Raw genomic sequence first — 19,853 nt, 5'->3', positions numbered from 1 at the left:
TAATAATTAAATTTAAACTTAAACTAATAGGCACTCTATCCGCATGGCGGACATCGGCTTTAGTCTCTAATATCGAATTATAACAAAGGTGATAACATTAATGTTAGTAGACGGCTATGTAGAGAGAGCTCTATGTGCAGCAGTGGGCGTTCTACTGCTGAAATGATGATGATAATGAACAACTTTGATAAGTATGATAATAAATTCAATTTTCAGTAATGATAAGCCATACATTTTTAATTATTTTTATAGAGAAGTTCTATCATCTCAAATGACTAGTTTTGCGGTGAAAATGCGCACTTTTAATGCAGATATTTTTATAATAAATAGTGTTCTTATCTATATATAAAAAAAAGGAATCGAATAATTGTTAGCCACAAGTCTGGAACACGGCTCCATTATTATTCGTGTAATTTTTTTTTCATGTTTTCGTTCAGGCACAAGGAAGATTTCAATTATTAAAAATTATGGTACAACTTGAATTTACTTTTTATCTGTCGAGATTTGACGTCAATCAACACAAAAAAATTACGTATTAGGATATAATTAAACAAATATTAGTATACCATATGAAGAATTATAATGAAAATAAAGTGACATTGTAACCTTGAATGTTCGAAATGAAGAACCTATTTATATAAGTAATCATTGTTTTATTTATTCAGACATTATAATAGACGCCCAAGGCATAGGCGTCCTATAAAGTTCACCACAATGGCTCGTCTTGCGTTGCAAGCATCCAGCGACCGATTTTGACCTGTCATCATAAAGTGATTACTCTATAATATGTTTTTTTATCGTTCGACGGGGATAGGCCAATTACTTTTAGCAGTAGGTAGTCTGTATGAGTTGTTACACGAAGCATGAGAATATTTTTAAATTATATACTCTATCAATATTGAACGTATTTCCATGGTATCATATAAATAAATATTTAGTTATTTTTATCGAAATTGTGTGGTTTATATTTATTTCTCTCCAAACCTAATTAAAATTTGCCCGAGGGTATATTTTCGACGCGTCTATAGAGTAGTCATTAGTATATTACTCCTCCATATTAGGAAAATTAATTTCGGGAATCTGGAATTCTGGAAATTCCGCGAAATTTAAAACTTCAGTCGTGTTTTGAGTAATCTCATTTCACCAGTTTCCGCTTCGGTGAAGTCAGACACGGCTGCAACGAATAATTTAAATTTTGCCTACCATTGACATCGAATTAGCCATCTTTAATATACTTAGAAATAATAAGATAAATCTAAATTACTTTGATATTCAAATTTAAAATGTCTTCTATAATTTATATTAAGACAAATAAATCACCAATTCGTGAAAGAGAGAGTGAAGAAAAGTTTTTTCGTTAAAACAGAAATATTGCGGGTAAAACAGTATTTCACTTGTTTACCCATAAAAACCACAGAGTAAATTAAACAAACTGTTTTTGGCAGTTTGTTCATTGTACATTTGACGCAAACTAAAACCTAAAAAGGCGTGTACGAAATAGAATTCGTCTTCACGGCTTTTGATGCCGCATCCAACTTGTGCTATTGGACATCTATTTTGGTTGGAATTGTATCGTAGTTTAAATACATAGTTGCTATCTTACGGCAGAGATTGAGTTGACAGTGATTATATTAAAGTTTCACAGTGTATAAATTTGAAAATTTATTTCTGTAATAGTTATATATTATTGAGAAATTAATTCAAGGAATGGGGTGACTGTTAGCAGCTAATCCGGTAATAGAAACTAATCGAATTGCGGTTAAACCCTCTAGGAATAGTGACAACTCAAGCTTAGTTCGATTCTGAGGTTGATCTTAATTTGTTTATAGAGCGTCCGCGTTAAAGATTTAAGCTTGGTGATCACCCAGCCCTAAAGTCGAGCTTAATCACTGTAAGCACCTTCAGCGCTCTGTCATCATAAAAGCAGTCAAACTGTGAACATTACAATGTCATTTGATACATAACTGTAATTGTAATTGATGTAGTATAATAATATGAATTTATTTTTAAGAGATATATGTTATAAGCAATTTGTAATGTATATAGATCGATTGCAAACACCGATCGCTCGATGACGCACGCTTTATTTATACTAATTCACCAAGTTCATCCAATGGTTAAAGAAATCGCGTTCTGTGGTAAGACGTCATTTGTACTATTTGCTTTTTGTCTATTCCATGTGATTTCTTTTTATGTTCTAAATTGAGTAAATAAATACAAAAAATCATTCGATCTCTCGAGCTTCGACGCTTATAGAGGATCTTTGACAACATTTATGCTCGTGTGCAAAAGAAAAACTTTTAAAATGTTCAGTCTCATTACAAAGTTGATTTCACAATTGAAACTATTTCGCTGTAGCTCGCGGTGAGTTGTCAAAGAATTCGCTTTTACGCACGAGGCAGTCAATAAAGTTGATATTAATGTTAACGTTTTGAAGCCCTACAAATCAGTTACTGAAGTAATATGAACTTCTACACCTACACCTAGTAAAGGAGAAAATAGTTTGCAAGCAAGTTATTTCGTGAAAATTGTTGAAGCACTAAAGGTTTGGAGCAAAATTTAACGTGAATAGAATTTAAAATTATTATTATGTTCGTCATTATTATTGAGATTGTAAATAGAATGAAATGATTAAATAGTAGACTGACATGTAAAATTTTGAAATTGCTGTTGAAAGTAGCAATCTTTACTGCCTCTTGTACGACATATGTACTTCGTTAAATTTTTTTGCAACTGTGTTAGACATCCATGTAAATAAAATTTGGTTGCTTAGCGCGTAACTCCAGAGCGACTGCGACTAATTAGGCTTTTTTTCATATTATCGTTAAAGCACTATGATTGTAGTACTAGATATTAAAACTGCACTTATTTCACTTTCACTATGTTTTCACAAGAATTAATTAATTCTTGTTAAGATGTCTGCCGAAACACTAAATTATTTACGTTATTATACATGCAATTTTTTGTTATTATACATGTGCTCAAATCATATTTATGCAAGTTTAATTTATTTATTCATTGTATTGGAATTCTACATCGAACAACTTTTGTGAGAAAAAAGTCTGTTACGGCAGCTGGGTAACATATGAAAAATAGATATGGCTAATAAATTAATATTTTAAGGCTATAAAAATTATTATAACTATTGATTTCATTTATATATTATGATTTTTTAAAATTTACAATATTGTGAAATCCCTAGTAAATATACAGTTAAAAATATCATAGAATGGTGCTTTTTAACTTATCACCCTTAAAACGTCGTCCACTGAAGCTTGGAGAGAACGTGCGTCACAGCGGGGTAATGCACATTGGTGAAATAAAAACAAATATCAAGTCGTCTAAAAACGCTGAAGTGCGCCCGTTTTAAAAATGGAATAAAACCAAGGGCTAACTTTTTTGTTCCTTTCGGCGCGGTTCAGAATGAAATAAAAATCTCCTTTCCGTCTGCCTAACGCTCCAGTAATAAAATTCGACGGATGACGAATGGAATAATCGTATTTTAAAACGGGCTAAAAGAGTAAGTCATGCACGTATTATTCGCTATTTAGCCTATAATCAAATAAAAAGTTTTTTTTTTCTTTTCAGAAATATGAATCCTACACCTAAAACTCATATAGAGTAGGCAAACGAAGTAAGCTTGCGACGAAACCCGGTTTAAAAATTAATTTCGTTTTAACGAAGTGGAGACCGGTCAACGTCAGCTAGGGAAAAATATATTACCTCTTAAACAGGACATCATTTTTAAAGATAGGTTTTTTACTACAACGTTGTCTAACTTAACATTTTTGTTGTGAAATGGTGTAGCATGGTTATCCGGTTTATTTCTCTAAAGTATTTCTACATAGACTATATCATTTGATAATGTCTGCAGGTGAGAGAGCATTATAGATAAGGCTGATATTAAAAGTAATAATTTAAAGTACGTTTCATACGTATACAACTACGTGAAAGGTACTAATTCTTTCTGATCCTGCGTGTTGGATTACGATAATGGCATTCAGTTAGTTGTTCAGGTTGTACCTTTCATATGAGGCTTGCATTCTAAAACTGGATACAATTGTTGTTTGATAACAATAAAACTTTATACGTAACTGTTTACCATTTAATCGTTATATTTAAATATACAACTAAACAAATGTATCTTAATAAAACACTAGTTATACGCGTGAATTTTAATTTCGAAAGGAATTAAGAAAAAAGCTTGAACTGGACCTCGTAAGTAGTCACTGATGATTTAGGGGTACAGCTAATACCTGGTTTGTTGGCGTTTGTCACAAGTTCATTCCTTAAGAGATTTTTATATATTATATTACCTAACTCAATAGATAATTAATGAATAATTGTCTATAATTACTGTGCCATTCACAGCAATACAATCATTATTTATTAGGCGATGTTAACATATAAAAATTTTGCATTATATTATTATGAACGTAAATATATTAAGGATTAAGTTTCTTGACACCTTAACGTTATTTCAAAATTGTGAGCACACGATAACTCGTTATTTTAGTTCGTTTTGCTATTAAGAGACAAACCCATTTTGGAATTTCAGTAAAAATATGCGCAAGCCACGCGCGATAACTTTGAAAATATATCTATTAAATAGGCCACGACTACTCAGTCGCGCCCCTTGGGTGTAATGCCCTCTTTTGCACATTGAAACTGATATTGAATATATTTTTTATAACTATTAAATAGAAATTCCGCCTACGAGGTGCTTCATTCGTTAAATTAAAACTTTACCAAAATATCTTATTTATTACATTTTAAATTATTTTTATTATAAATGATTGTTCGTGGAAAACTGAAATTTCATCTCTGTGTAGTTACAAAGCAAGATTAAAACTTTCATTTAGCTTGTTCATATATTAAAAATTTAGTTTATATTTCTGTGTAATAACTTGTAATTTTACCTTTAATTTTTCACCCAAGTTACATGTTTTTTTCCACCGATTGCAAAATGACGAACGTCGACTTTACAAAACTTTAAGCAAGAAAAATATCTGTTTCGCAAACCTCAAAAACTTCGTTTAAACTTTTGAACAATAATTTAAAATAAACGTTGATTTCTACAGTCTTCAAATAACATTTCTAACAAACTTCCGCAAGAACCTTATCTGGCTTCTGGTTAATATTGGAACTATGGACGTAATAACTATGTATATATTTTGAAGTATATTTTCATTGCGAAATAATAATTTTAATAATATAAATTTATAATCAGTTAATATTTCATATTTTCCCAAAGCTCGGTAAGAGCTTTTGAAATTTCTTGTTCTTGTTTATGACATATCAATTCATACCTTTTGTTGTTGAAACCAGTATTCAGAGATTTCTTCTTTTGTGAAATATTTTACCTTGCCTACATATCGCTGCCTATTCTTAATTTCTAATTTGCACGAGTTTTTTTATTTCAATCCTTTATTCATAATAAATTGTACGTAAAATAGATTTTCGCGTTTAAATTATTTCATTCGACTTAGAGTTTGAAGTCTGGACAGACTTTCATTAATCAAGATAACACATGACCAGCCATACCAGCGCACCTAGTGTTAGACCGTTAGAGAAATAGTGCATTATAAAACGCTCTCCCTATGGAACGAGGTGAATGTACGACATAAATAAGTAACAGCTGTAAAATAATCTTTGGCGTTTATATAAACAAACAGATTTTTTACGACATATCACACTTAGTGTTAGTATGTTTTTTTTTGTTACGTGATAAAATACAACTACACTTAACTGGGTTGAAATCATTGCACGAAGCAATCGTTCCGAAGCACGAATTCGTATAAATAAAATACCAGTACTAGGAAAATATTCAAATAACAATATAATTGTGGTTTTATGTTTTATAATTAATGAAGGTTAAAATACGAATTTAACCGGCATAGAGAATTGAAGTGGCAGTAGTCAGGCCATAGCACGCAGAACAGACAGCCACGGGGCTTCAAGTTTCGGGAGTGTAGACCACAGATCGGCAAACGTAGTATAGGACATCCATATACAAGGTGAACTTGATGACCTTTTTAAGATCTTCGAAAGACGTCGGATGTATGCCGCTTCTAACCAGTCGTATTGGAAGGCTTTCTGGGAGGCTCGTATCAAACAAGTCTTATGGATGAAATTTTGAATGATGTTGATTATAAAAATACTAAAAAAAATTAACGTTACGAGTTCAATACATAATAGTACGATAACAAATATCGATAAGGATTAAAAAAAACTAAAGACACGTATCAATTAGATAAATTCCACGCGTTGCATTCACTGATGCAACAAAACGTTAGTTGAAATTACTAAAACGTGAATTCGAGCATATATTATTATCGTCACACATTTATAAGTTTTTTTTTAATGTAAAATATCCTTCGAATTTGAGAGTAATTTAAATAAGCGTCAAATGCAGCTGCAGTCGACCCGCTGACGTCAAAATAACAGACGCACGATTATCGCGCTTCACGTTTTATCACACCGCCGGCAATTATTTTTTTACGCCCCACTGTTCGTAAATTATACTCATTATATTTCACAAACGCCCTGTCGTTGCTTGCAACTGGCTCTGATTAGAAATACCTACAAACCAACACGTAAACGCGATAACTTGTACTTATTTATTGAGTTTGTATACTATCCTCAGAATGACGGGATACTTTAACGCCAAAGGACATCAAATAAATTAAGTAATAGTTTAATATTTATATTTCTAATAAACAAACCGCAGTTTGTCTACTTTCATGCCTTGCCTTTTTCATTATCACTATATTTCTAAAACTCTGTCAACTCTGATCGAAGCAATATAAAAAGTGGTTTTCTCTGAGTTGTCTGTTAAAAAATATTACAATGATGTTCCTTCATTATCGTTATCATTAGTCAGTCCATTGCCGGACTTCGACCTTCCCCTAAATTTCTATTTGCAGCGACAGAATGCAGTCTTCATCCAGTTTCTAACGACTTTGTCATTACTTTGTTTCCGACAACTCTCCGACATTCTTTTTTCAATTTACAAATTTTTACTTAGAAAACATATTAGGAATGAAACTAGTGCCCCAATATAAAGACAATTTATCTCAGTCACTAAGAGTCAACCGATGTTTTCTTTTAATGAAATTAATTGATATTGGAACCAATTGCCATATTGACAATGAATGCCATTATTTACTTATTTTACATTATTCTACGGGAAGGCGTCAATCCAGTAGTAGACGTCCTTTGGTTGAAATGTTCAGAATCGTATAAATTTGAAAGGTCTTTCCGCGTTTTAATATATGTGTGGATGAATAAAAGATCTTTTGCCCGCAAATGATTACAATATAGAAAATATAATAGAAATGTAAAAGAAACCGCAAGAAGCAAATGAATGCACGGATAATACGAGTACGAGTATGTATGCGGAGTAAATAGTTCCTTTGTCCAGAGCTATGGCTGGTTTTCCGTCGCAGCGAAGTTTCAAGGAAAACAATTTTCCGATATCCACGGCGCTTACAGTTGCATATGTTCTGAAACAATGTAAACGTTCTGAAGTCTTGTCTTGAGCTTACTTATACCAAAAACATGTCTATTTAATTACGCTGATTCTTAATAATAAATATATCTGTCCTTGCTCGCCTCGCGTGGCCTGTACTGCCTTTTGACTATGGTATATTTTCATAAAAACCATTCTTAATATTTTTAACATGCTAAACAATATTCTGGTAGTTTTATATCTATAAGAGATCTATATTTCTCATTTACCCATCTACATCGCCATTCACACTGCTGTACAGCGGTTTCGCATATTATAGTCGTATTTTTAGGGATTAAACATACAGTAATCTTTGATTTGGTCTTATCTTTGTCATAGACATTGCCGTTTCTCGGTTGTCATTTACAACTGCACCAGGTTGAATGTGGCAAAGGGCTAAAGGCGTTTAACCTAAACCTGGAGTGACCGGGCAAGGCCCTCAGAAAATGTTAAGCAGCAGTGCCCGAAAGAACTGACCGAACTCATACCTATTGATTTATATACATAAATAAAAACGACTGCTTAATCCTTTACAACGCGTAGGCTTAATTTCTTGTTAAAACGACGTTGCCATGGATAGGATTAAAATTAACGAAGTAATCTTTTAAGAATAAGCTGAATAATATTTAAATCTAAAAGAAAATCTTTGTTTACTTAAAATACCCAATTAACCTTTCTTTAAGTCCAATTTGCTAATAGCAGTTCATTAAAATACATTATGAGTACTTCCAGAAATATACCGATGAATTAGGATATCTTTGTCGTTATGTCAGCCAATATACGCCGATTGCAAGGCATTGTCTTCTGCCAGATATCTATGGAGGATTTACCATTATCACCACGCTTGGCAAGCAGTTTGGCGATCGAAGTGTGGTATAAAGGTAGGCAGAGGTTGTTGCTGCCGATCCTCTGGAAACTTGTTTGTGAGCATTGGCAATCCTATGAGCTGATATAAAACATATAAAAATGTCAAAATTGAATTAGAGTCGAATTGGTTCTCCTAATATAAATATAGAATAGGTAGACCACAAACCGTGTAGCTACTTGGTCCTTAAAGTTCTGAAGGGTGACTACAAACTGACGAACGCGGTGTAAGACGTTTATCCATAAGGTTGACAGACGGTTGTTACGATAGAGTATACGCTTGATTCATGCCGCTTCCAACCTTATTATAACTAAACTCACAAATCTGAATAAGTCCCGTATAAAAATATTTAGAAAATTGCTTCTATTTCCATGTTCGGATATAGAATATAGATATGAGCTTAAGAGGAAAGAAATAGGTTTGAAGCCAAACTCCTCAATCTCCTGAAACAGGTATGAGACTTTTTTCAGAAGCTAGGGATGGTATGATGACAGTTAATTATTTTAAACTGTATACTCTAATACCCTTGTGATACCTGGGGGCGGTGATAACGCCATCTGGGACAAATATTTATGGAAACTATCTTTTTGAAATCCATGGGAATGCCTTTATCCAGTGGTGGACGTTCTGCGGTTGAAATGACGATGAAATAGACGATTTTTTTATATTTTCCGTTCCTGTTAACAAATATCTTTGACATTTTTCTTTATAAATAAAAAAAATGTCATAAAGGAACTAATCTTTTTATTTACCTAAAACAATAAGATAAACAATCAATGTATTGAGGTCTAGATTTGCGAATATTTGAACATAGATGTGAATGTCCTTAAAATATTATACTTTTGTATTTTTAAGCTTATGCTATGTCCTGAAACCGTATGATTTAAAACAAATCCAAAAAAAAATGATCTGCTTAAAAAGCCAGATAAACTTATCTTGCCTATAAAGGCAATAAATAAATGTTATGAAAAGAGCAAATTAATTAGTTTTACTTTAACTTCTTATGTTGTGAAATACAACAATTAGATCTGTTTTAAAATCAAGGTTCGTTAAAAAACTTACTCAGAATGTTAATCGTAGAAATATTTTATTGATAAATAATACAAACTTTTAACTGAATATTTTTTTTACTTGATTAATTTTTATTACATTTAAGATAACGAGCTATCCTAAATTCGGCTTCGTGTACTGCACTGCCTTTTATGAATATAGTTGCTTAAAATGCGTGTTCGGATATTTCGACACGTCAAAAAATATCTAGCTAAGTTTAATACTTATGGGAGGCAAATGTGCATTTTTTTATGAACAACCGCTCAACGGTGTTGGTAGAATTTCGTAAAATTGTATAAAGGAATAACTGCCAAATTTAAAATCTAGGTTCTAGAGATTGTCTTACATGTAGATAGAAGATTATTTCAATATGACATATTATCAAATTAATTTATTATTATTGTGTCGCACGCGTCGTCGTATTTTAACCCGAGCAAAGGCGGACTGTATACAATGTAGTCGCGGATTTTAACCGTCGCTGAGGGGCTGGGACTTACAACGCGCGCTACAGACTACAGCCGTCTGCGAGGCAGCTTTCGCTCTCGGACCAACGTTTAGTTGGCAGACGGCCGCGACGCGCTTCGCACCGATTGCTCTCGCTCGCGCGATCTCGCGGCACGACTCGCAGCCAAAGCGTAACTTAAAAAAGACCCGCCGATGTCGAACCCAGGCGGTACCAATGCCGCCGCGTGCGATGTAACCGGAAATCCAAGTTCTTCATGTTAGTGGTGCCTTTTATATGATAACACATAAATGGAATGCGTGTTTTTAGTTACCCAGGGTTATGACTTATGTTTATATTTTATTTTAAAATGATTGGATGTTGGTGTAAGGGACAATTAGTTTAAAAATAAATGTTGTGTATGTCTATTGTGGTCCATACAAAAGTGAGAATTGTCGTATTTTTAAGGTGATAAAAATAATTTAATTAGTTAAATACATAAGTATTAAAGTTATGTTTTTATTAATTCTGTATAATGAAAATACGACAACTTTTCCATATTTTATGTTGTAGACTTAGAAATAAGAGGTAAGGTCGCTTGATATTAACGAAGTATTAACTATCAATGTGTTTTAAAAACAAAGTTTTTTTTAGTTGATCGGAGCATTTTTAATTGTTTTTCAATGGAAATGTAATACATTTTGTATTTTGTTACAAATCTTAATTTTCAAATACACATTAAAGTATATAATACAGAAATATTGCCATAATAAAGTTTTATAATAATAAATTAATATTTATAAAACATAAGTTTTATACATATTAATTTACTTTTATAAAATATAATAGTAATAATAAATATAATAATAAATTAATATTTATTATTCTCGCTTATGAAATAGTTAAAGTAAGTATGCTTTTTTTTGTTACAGGATTTCAATTGAAATTGCTACTTAGTACTCAGTCTTATATTTAACTAGCCATTAGAAATGAATTGTGGTAAGATTTCTCCAATTAATTTTTGATCGTATATAAAACAAAATATCGGTATACAATAACGAAAATTAATACCGGCAACTATTCGTCATATTACTAAATAAGACAACTATAAACTGCCATGAAAGTGTCGTTTGTACCCCGACGACCCACTACAATTTAAAAAAAAAAACAATTAAAAATGTGATACTTGTATTAGCCTATTTTTTAAAATTAAGCATATATTAATTGTAAAATCCATTCTGAAAAATCAAATTAAATGAAGTATAAATATCTTTCCTTTTTTGTTTTACATTTTTAACAAATCTTTTGTTGTCTACAATTGTATATGAAATCAAAGCAGAAAATGTTTAGAATTATATTGTTGTGAGTAAAAAAGAGATTAATTAAGACATTGACTCTTGGCCTCGTTTCTAGGTCTACTGTTCATGTTATAGCCATTTCTGCTTCGATTGCAACATACGTGGTCATGTTGTTGTTTGTATGTTGTGCGCACTGAGCGCCGTATGCGGCATGAACCTTCTCTGCGGCCTAGCATTAGTTGTAGTATAATTCCCCGCATTTCAAAACCCATGCGTTGTTAAATGTTGTAAACTCAATTAACTCGAAAATATCGATTGCAAGTTGATTGCGCTGACTCGAGTAGACATTCCATGTCCAGTCTGCTTGAAAGCTAGATCACATTTGTCACCGAAGCGTCTAGTAGCTGGCGATCCCGGTGGGCACTCGGTAGCCGGTGCGATACGTGACCGGACATGTCTGGTACAGAGAGGAGCGAGGAGGGGACCTCCGATCTTAATGGCAGAAGCTCAGACGTCATGAAGGTGGACGCAGACATCGTGGAGGCAGCAGACTGCACTACCCCGAAAAGGAGCTCTAATAATTCAGAAACATCATCTGACGGTTTGTTCCAACACGACTAACAATGAAATCGCACTACAACGATAAGCATCGGCGAGACGCATCACTTTCGCAAGTACATTTACAAAACAACGAATGCGATACACTCGCGACGTGCACAAAACTGCACCATCTTTACTTACACGAACATTCGTGCTAATTTGGACTTTCGAAAGTGAATCGTTACCCATGCGGTAGCATTTATTCCGACAAGCCTGAGTTATGATACATAACCGGACTATGTTAAAATATCAATAAATGTCAAGAAATGTATTAAACATTAGATATTCAAGCTACATATTTGCAATATAATTTGCACCCAGTCTAACCGATTTCAAACACTGTAGTAATGCTTCAGCTTATACTTTCTTTGATATAAACGTAATATGCTTTATAACCGCTTGTTCTAGCTTTCGACGTTGCTTTCCTGGCTTCTGTATGTGTTTGCAGTTTGCCCGTGTTAGTCGTGGCATTAAAACAGTCTTTCCGTGCAAGAAATGATGATTCAATAATGTTATTTTGTACATTCTTTTTTATACCTAACGTTTTTGTTTTATAAAAAATAATCTTTCTTTATGAGTTATAATTAGACAATAGTAAAAATAGTATCATGTAAAGGAACAATGATAAGGAATAATAAGATGATTTTTTTTGTTAATACTAACGTTGTTGAAATATAAATATATCTTGAATTATAGAACTGGCCACAATTGTACTATATTCTTTATAGTTATCAGTAAAATCATGTATCCATTATTGATTTAATTAAATACGCTTAAAATGAAATGCATTGTAAATGGGTAGAGTTTATTTATTTATTTCTCTTCACCATTTTAAGCTATAAACAGTTCAACGCCAGAAGTGAATATTAATTTCAATAAATATTGGCGTAACTCACTAAAAAAGGTTCCATCCAATGGTCGACATTTATTATACTACATTGTTAAAAGTATTTACATATACAAGTACCGCGGTAAAGTAAAATAAAAATAATTGTTGTACTACATCGATTTACAGTAAGTTTTATATTTAAACTTTCAATAAATTTCGTCCATGTAATTTTTTTTCATAATAATCTTGCACTAAAGCAACATTCCATTATTGTTCTTTTGTCAAAGCGACCACATCATTAAAGCGACTGTTTGTACAGTTCCCTTGCGAAAGACTGTATAGATAGGTAATATTGCAAAGCCTGTGTCTACCGCCGTACAAGAGTACGAAAGATTTACCATGTTCCGTTTAATCGCCTTGAACATAGTGTTATTATTGTCTTAGTGAGTATTGCCTTCTTGTAAGTATAAGGTGCTGTGCAAAACGTACTTCAAAACTCTCGGGCAGCAATGCATTTTGCAAGTGAAAGCGGCTCCATGTTATTCAAGAGGTGATACTGAAAGTTTTTAAGATACAAAAAATGTATTAAATATCAACAAACACCTATTTATTGTTTTTTTGTTTTTAAAAAATAATCTTATTGACAACCTGCGCATCGTGGCCACTGCTTCTGTGGCATCGTCATGAAAAAGTGAATCACAAAGTTTTTCATTTATTTTTCGGAATAGAGTTTCTAGCACAGTACAAGGTCGGTACTAAAGTAAATGACTAAACAATTTCATTCTTGCAACAGCCAAATGCTCCGTTATTCGTATGACTTAGTACGCTGACTCGTAGTCATGATAAAAAAGGACGCCGCTGCGTGAAAGATCTTTTCGAACCTGTTCCATAACAGCTAAACAATTGAATCAATACCTTTCTGCTCGTATTGTTTGCTCTTTTTAAGGACTATTATTGCTGATAATCTATCTGACCAAAGATCGAGGTTACCGCCGTTTTATTTATTTTTTTTGATCTCTTAATTTTTATAGAGATTTATTCTAAAGAATCATTAAAGAAACGAGTATTTTTACCTATCAATGCGATGGTGTTTGTGCTTCGGTCAAAATAAGATATATCCATCTACCATAAAGCTTACTAACGTATAAAGGATTGTGGGAATATTTTGAAATTGATTCATACCAATGGCAAGATTTTCTCGGTTAGCCACACAATGTCAATGTTGCACAACTTCTATGCTAATTTCAGTAGTCGCTATCTATCCCTCACGCGGATAAACACTAATACCAAGACCAAGCTTAAACTCGCTGTAAATAGCGCTAAATTGAACTTTATCACCAAAAGTTATGTAGAAATCTTTAGTTGCGGTCATGACGTATACCATGTCGGATTTCTGTTAATAAATGACAATATACATGAATATATTACAAAGTGTTTAAAATTATTATTTCTTAAATAGTCAATTCCAAAAAAATTCGTGTCCTCAACTTAATATTATTTGAACTTATGCGATTTGTCTATAAAACCGTTGCTGATAATTTGTAAAAATAAACAATAATATGATGTAATTAGTTCTTTTTCGAATATTAAGAGTATTTTATCGATGTTATTTTAAAACCTGCCAAATCCACCAATATCTTTTCTTTCATACTCATCTGACAAATGACGTATCCCTGTGGTTAGGAATTCCTAATTACCTTGACCTAATCAAAATTGAAGACTGTAATAACTCTGACCTTTTAATTCTATTGCCGCTACAACTGTTTCCTTGATATGACAATCAGTAGAGTTCTGAGATTTGACAAGGGTTGTTATATTTTCACTTTAGCTGTCATTAATGTCGTAAATAGTTATTTAATTTGTAAAATACAAGTCCTCAGTGGAAATAATTAAACTCAAATATTTTAGTGGCACGAATTGTACCGATCAATAATATTTTGTTGGCTGTTGTATACTTGTAACATTCAAACCATTTAAATGCTGGCTAGGCTATTTCGACCCGGCACAAAAATAATAGTTTCGACTATAAATTCAACAATCTCGATTAAAAATCTGAACTGTTTTGTTTGTTGCAGTTAAAGATATTTTACGCTAAAATTTTATTACAAGATGCTAATGATTATTTTATTTTACTATGATATTTTTAAGAGAATTTGAATCAGCTATACTCTTGTAGAAATCCAAGCTCTGCGTGTTAAAGTTGAGAGATTTCTGTATTGTATACAATGATATAGGAGAGAATTTCATATTTAATTCACACTCCGTCAACTCATTAGGCATTTAATTTATACCAATGTACCAGTCTGCACAACTCACAATAGATACTTGGCTCCACTGTTTGTCAGAGCGAAGCACCAATTAGCCTCCAACATATAACTTGCTGAACATACGACTCTGTTTGCGGTACATGATCTGAACAAGCGAGAGCGAGAGCGAACATTCAACGCTATCAAAGTTTAATAAATCCTGTATAATTTCGGCACTACACATTTAAATATTAAAACAGAATCGATCGTTCAAGAAGCAATTCTGTATCTTAGGCTAGATCCCGAATCTCCTGAAGCAGAGAAAAAATATCCCGATAAATAGGCGATAAAAAGTTTCGTTAAAATTTCCTTTTGTACATTAAATTTTCATTTTAACATTCAAGTCAAGCATTCTTTATTTTTTTTAGCCAGAGTACTATCAAATAAATAGAAATAACACTGAAAGACCAGACACGCAATAAATATATATAAAGACGAGAATGCTTACCACTCGAACAAAATGAAGGCCCCTTAACTGGAGAAATATTCCGCCCTAGATAAAGCTGCTTTATACACAGTCGCTAATTATTCAGAGGATATATATAGGTATTAAAATATAGTGTCAAAAATAGCTTTATTTTTTATGGACGTAATTGTTAAGAAAATTTTATTGTAATTTTTTATTTACAACTACGTCACGATCTCCCTCCTAAGCGTTGATTTTAAATAGTAATGTTTATTTATGAAACTGACAATAATCTTTCAGCAGGATAGAAGTTTCGTTGTCGTAGACTTGTCACGGTTAGTTAGTATTTAGTAAATAAGTTTAACCTTCCTTTGTTCACTGATGGTTTTATTTTAAAGGAAACTTACTGAAATACTATAGAAAACTTTGTCTGTGATTTATACGTACTTTTTATTAAAAAAAAAAAAAAGAATCGTATAGCGTAAACATTTTTACATCGGAATATTTATCGTATAATTATAAAATCTATTCGAATTTTATAATAATAAATACTTGAGTATTACAAAAAATATTCTTTTTTTGTCCTTTATGAAACTTTTCCTGTTTAATAAATAAAAATTTTACAATTTTTTTTTGTTCTAAAGGCAAAATTCCCTACGTTTGATAAATTTTAATTTTTCATAGCACAAGAAACCATCCTGTTTTATATTTGTGCTGACCTTGTTGCTTTTGAATAAAAAACGCAAAATAAAATAATTAAAAATGTAATGGCAATATGTATAAAAGGATGTCTCTAATTGGAATAGCATTACGAGTATGAGTTTATGTATTTAAGTAGTTATATTAAATTACAGATAGTACATAGTAAAGAAATAGTAGAATGCTATAAAAAAATTGATTTACTGGAGTTTTCCAGAATTTTCTTACAGTGAGACGCTTCTCGTTCCATCAATTAACATGGAATCAATCATGAACTTTCATTTAAAGACTGCTTCGATGTCACCTGGGAAGCGTTTGTTACAACTATTCCAACGATTTTGCAACATAAGTTCTTAATGCCAAAAAAATTTCTAATCATTTTCAATAAAGATTCGAATAAATTTTTATAACCTAAAGAAGCCGAAAAGAAGTCGTCCCTTTATAAATGTATGTTAACAAAGAGTGCAATATCGAAAAAAATTATAAGTTTGAGTTGGATTAGTTTATAAACAAATATTATTGAAATCTAAACAAAATAGTTTAAGTCCATAAGAATTATTATTTACAAATGCGGGCAAAGTTGCCTAATAGCGCTTGACTCACGGAATAGTTACCATATATAGTTGTACATTTTATCTCCGTGTTAATTTAATATTGTATTTTATTTTAGCTAGTATTTCATACGCCAGAAGCTTGTCTGTTACTTTTATGGTATAAACAATAATACGCAATATGATTCCATTATAAATAATGCAATAATTTAATCGGAGCTTTTGCCGCAAATATCTACCGCGATTAAATTGACCACTAATACTGAAATCCTTTGTAACAATTTCATTATCGTATAAGCACTCAATTTACTGACTTTACATTCCCATCCCGAATGAGACAAACACAGAAAATTTTATGAACCCTCGACAAAAATATACACACTTTGATTCTCATTGTATTTAGGGCTTTGAATTATATTAAATGTGTAAATATAATTTAAGATTAGATTCGAAATTTATTACAAAAAGCCATAAAGCTTAGTAAAATGAGCATTTGCGTTATTTATTTATATTATTATCCTTAAATGATTATAGTGACTATTTGGCCAGAATAGCCCAGTTTGTTAGAAACTAGAGTAATGTAGACCTGCCTTGTATTGCCATTTATCGACATAAAGCTACGAGGTTTCCAAACTCGGTCTGATCTAAAAATAGCCTACTTAAAATTAGACGGGTTTTTTTGTGAAAACCTTTACAAAATCCTTACTACAGTAGTAAAGGAATTCTTTCCCCAGCTTTATTGTTTCCTCTACTGTTTCCATACTATCTTTGTCCGGAAGAAATTGCCTCGTGTGATGTAATTTTTTCTCTACTATTATGCAACTATATATATATTTTCTAACGTGTACAAAAAAAAGTATTAAATAAATAAAAAATCTTTACACTGTCAAAGGATTGTTTTGCAAAGTTGTTTTAAAAAAAAGTTCTTAAATTCAGAGACATTATTACAAACGAATGTATTATTGCCACAGTGGAATTAATAATGTTATTGCATATGTTTATACTTTTAAACGAATTCGGTTCTATTCTTTTTAAACCACTTTTCAATTACTTCTTCACACTTACAGTGTCTTGACTACACATAATTGTAAATAAAACAATGATTTCGCAATAATGTAAGCCCTATTACGCCGTTCACTTTACTGAAACATATCACAAAGCAAAAGATAATAATGCACTTTTATATATACAAATTTAGCACATAAAATTAAATCTTTATCAGTATATATATGCTTATTGCAATATAATATTTATGATAACGTAGCAATTAAATACCGTTATTATGATTTAATATTAATGCGAAAATTAATTATGTTATTCCCTAATAGATTTAATATATATCACTTAAAAAAAACTAGGTTTATGTAAAATTATCTTGTGTTTGATTGTTGTAAAAACTTTAAGATATCAATTGAAACGTCGTATTTGTGGTTATTTATTTAAAACTGTGAAAAATAAGAATTTATAGGTTATGAAGATAGATGGAGGGAGCAATATTGTGATATTTGGTGCTAGTTTAGCCTGGGTGTTGCAGACTATCGTCCGGCACCGATCATAGATATCGAGATCTCGACGCCAGAGCGGGAACTGCTCGCCAAACTGGAGGAAGAAAACCGACGTATCGAGGCGGACGCCAAGAGCGCCTCGCTACACAGCCGGAAGAGCTCAGAAACTTCATTGGTTTCACTCACTTCCGGTAAGTACACATTCTTTTTAGAACCTTTTCAATATCTTTCAGGAAATCAGTAATTTTTTAGATCCACTTTGACTCATATTTAGTAATCACTTGTTTACATCATGCATAGAATACCATAAATACTCAATTTCATAGAAACAAACGGCATATAAAGCTGAAAAGACCCCCTCAAAAGTTATCCTGCAACTTGAAATACGAAGGTTTCATACGCGCTATGATTTGAGATCCCACAAAAAATATAGCTCCCGTTTGTTTATGATCGTTTTCACGGATATTCCTAATACAGACGCCGAAGTAATTCGTTCACCAGCTTTTTTCTAGCATATTATTTTAAAATAAAAGTACACAGTAATGAGATTCTTTCCACTTTTCTCCTTTTTAGATTTTTATACTTTTTTGATTTACTGTATTGTAAGTAAGAGAGCCAGAGTTTTTTTTTTAAGTAATTACTGAATACTTTTAATCTTTATTTCAACCCATATGTATTATTTTATATTAGTACAACGAAAACATCGTTTGATATCTACTTATTTACACCATATCAAGGTCTATGTCAATATTTTCAACTGATTGACACCCATTGCAAGGTATAGGCCTCCCCCTAAGATCGCCACGATGACCGGTCTTGCGCTGCCCGCCTTCAGCCACCCCCCGCAACCTTAACAATGTCGTTGGTCCGCCCTGGGGGTGGGGGGAGAGCTATCCGAGGTCGCTACTTGAGAATTTTTCGGTTCCAACGGCACACAAACTGCTACTTCAGATGAGCGCTTTTTCGAGTTACGAGCTAGCTAATTATTGTAACGTCTATAACCATACATTAGGATGAAAGTAACTTTGAGAAATAAATATAGAAATTCAATGTTAATACAAATGTCGCGCCGCATAGTGAAAGTTAATAAATATAAATGAGCCAGATATATTACGAAACAAGTTAGCCACTTGTTCCGTTGTCATCCTCGTCGTACAAAATGTTTACTTTCATTTGTATCGACGCGATAATGTGAATCTTTAACGAGTTAATTCGGACTTATTTCACGTTTGGAAACAAAGTTTCTCTTATAGATGTCCTCTTATAGGACTAATTTAGGAATCAATGATTACTTTATTTCTAAAAGAGAAGGTTACTTTCTTATCGTATGATTTAATTATCTGTTATTGGCGTAAAATATTTAAGTATTTCAAGCCTAAATATTAAGAGTAAGCCTAAATATTCAGATATTGCAACATAGAACTTACCATTACTTACTACTCTGCATCTTAACGCTGGCAACTAACTGTGGACACCACTAAAAACACATCTTGTCATACGTACAGATTTGAACAGAAAGTTACGGGCGCGTTCACTAAAATAATGCAATTTTTGTATTTATACTTTATATTTATATATTACTATTTCTATTTTTTTCTTCAAACGTCCGGTGGTATAGAAGAATAATAAATACTATTATATCCTTTCCGCTCTTTGTTAGCAGACTGCATGACGCCTGCAGTGAGATACGTTGTTTCATAAATTCATATCCACATAGGTTTATATTTTTATATATATATATTTTCCTGGAAATAACAACTATTTTAAAATAAATAAGAGATATTTTGTCTAC

The 19,853-nt window shown here is 32.1% G+C and overlaps 1 protein-coding gene across 4 annotated transcripts in view; it reads left to right on the top strand.

Moving 5' to 3' along the window:
• Evi5 (ecotropic viral integration site 5) overlaps positions 1–19,853 on the top strand; it is a 90,771-nt gene that overhangs the window by 33,359 nt on the left and 37,559 nt on the right. For 2 of the 4 annotated variants that reach the window (XM_068776395.1, XM_068776410.1), the window contains exons 3-4: positions 11,632–11,766; positions 18,091–18,252. In XM_068776395.1, coding sequence (XP_068632496.1) covers positions 11,632–11,766; positions 18,091–18,252 — 297 coding nt within the window. Of the gene's footprint in view, positions 1–10,799; positions 10,867–11,631; positions 11,767–18,090; positions 18,253–19,853 lie in introns of all 4 variants that reach the window. The other 2 variants (XM_068776402.1, XM_068776418.1) reach the window with 2 other exon arrangements.

Source organism: Battus philenor, unplaced genomic scaffold (genome assembly GCF_028537555.1).
Source record: "Battus philenor isolate CCGP_79_NKW_IND1 unplaced genomic scaffold, ilBatPhil1.0.hap1 SCAF_1, whole genome shotgun sequence".
Classification (NCBI taxonomy): Eukaryota; Metazoa; Arthropoda; class Insecta; order Lepidoptera; family Papilionidae; genus Battus; species Battus philenor.
The sequence above is the reverse complement of the archived record's forward strand: the minus strand, read 5'-3'. Positions and strand labels throughout refer to the sequence as shown.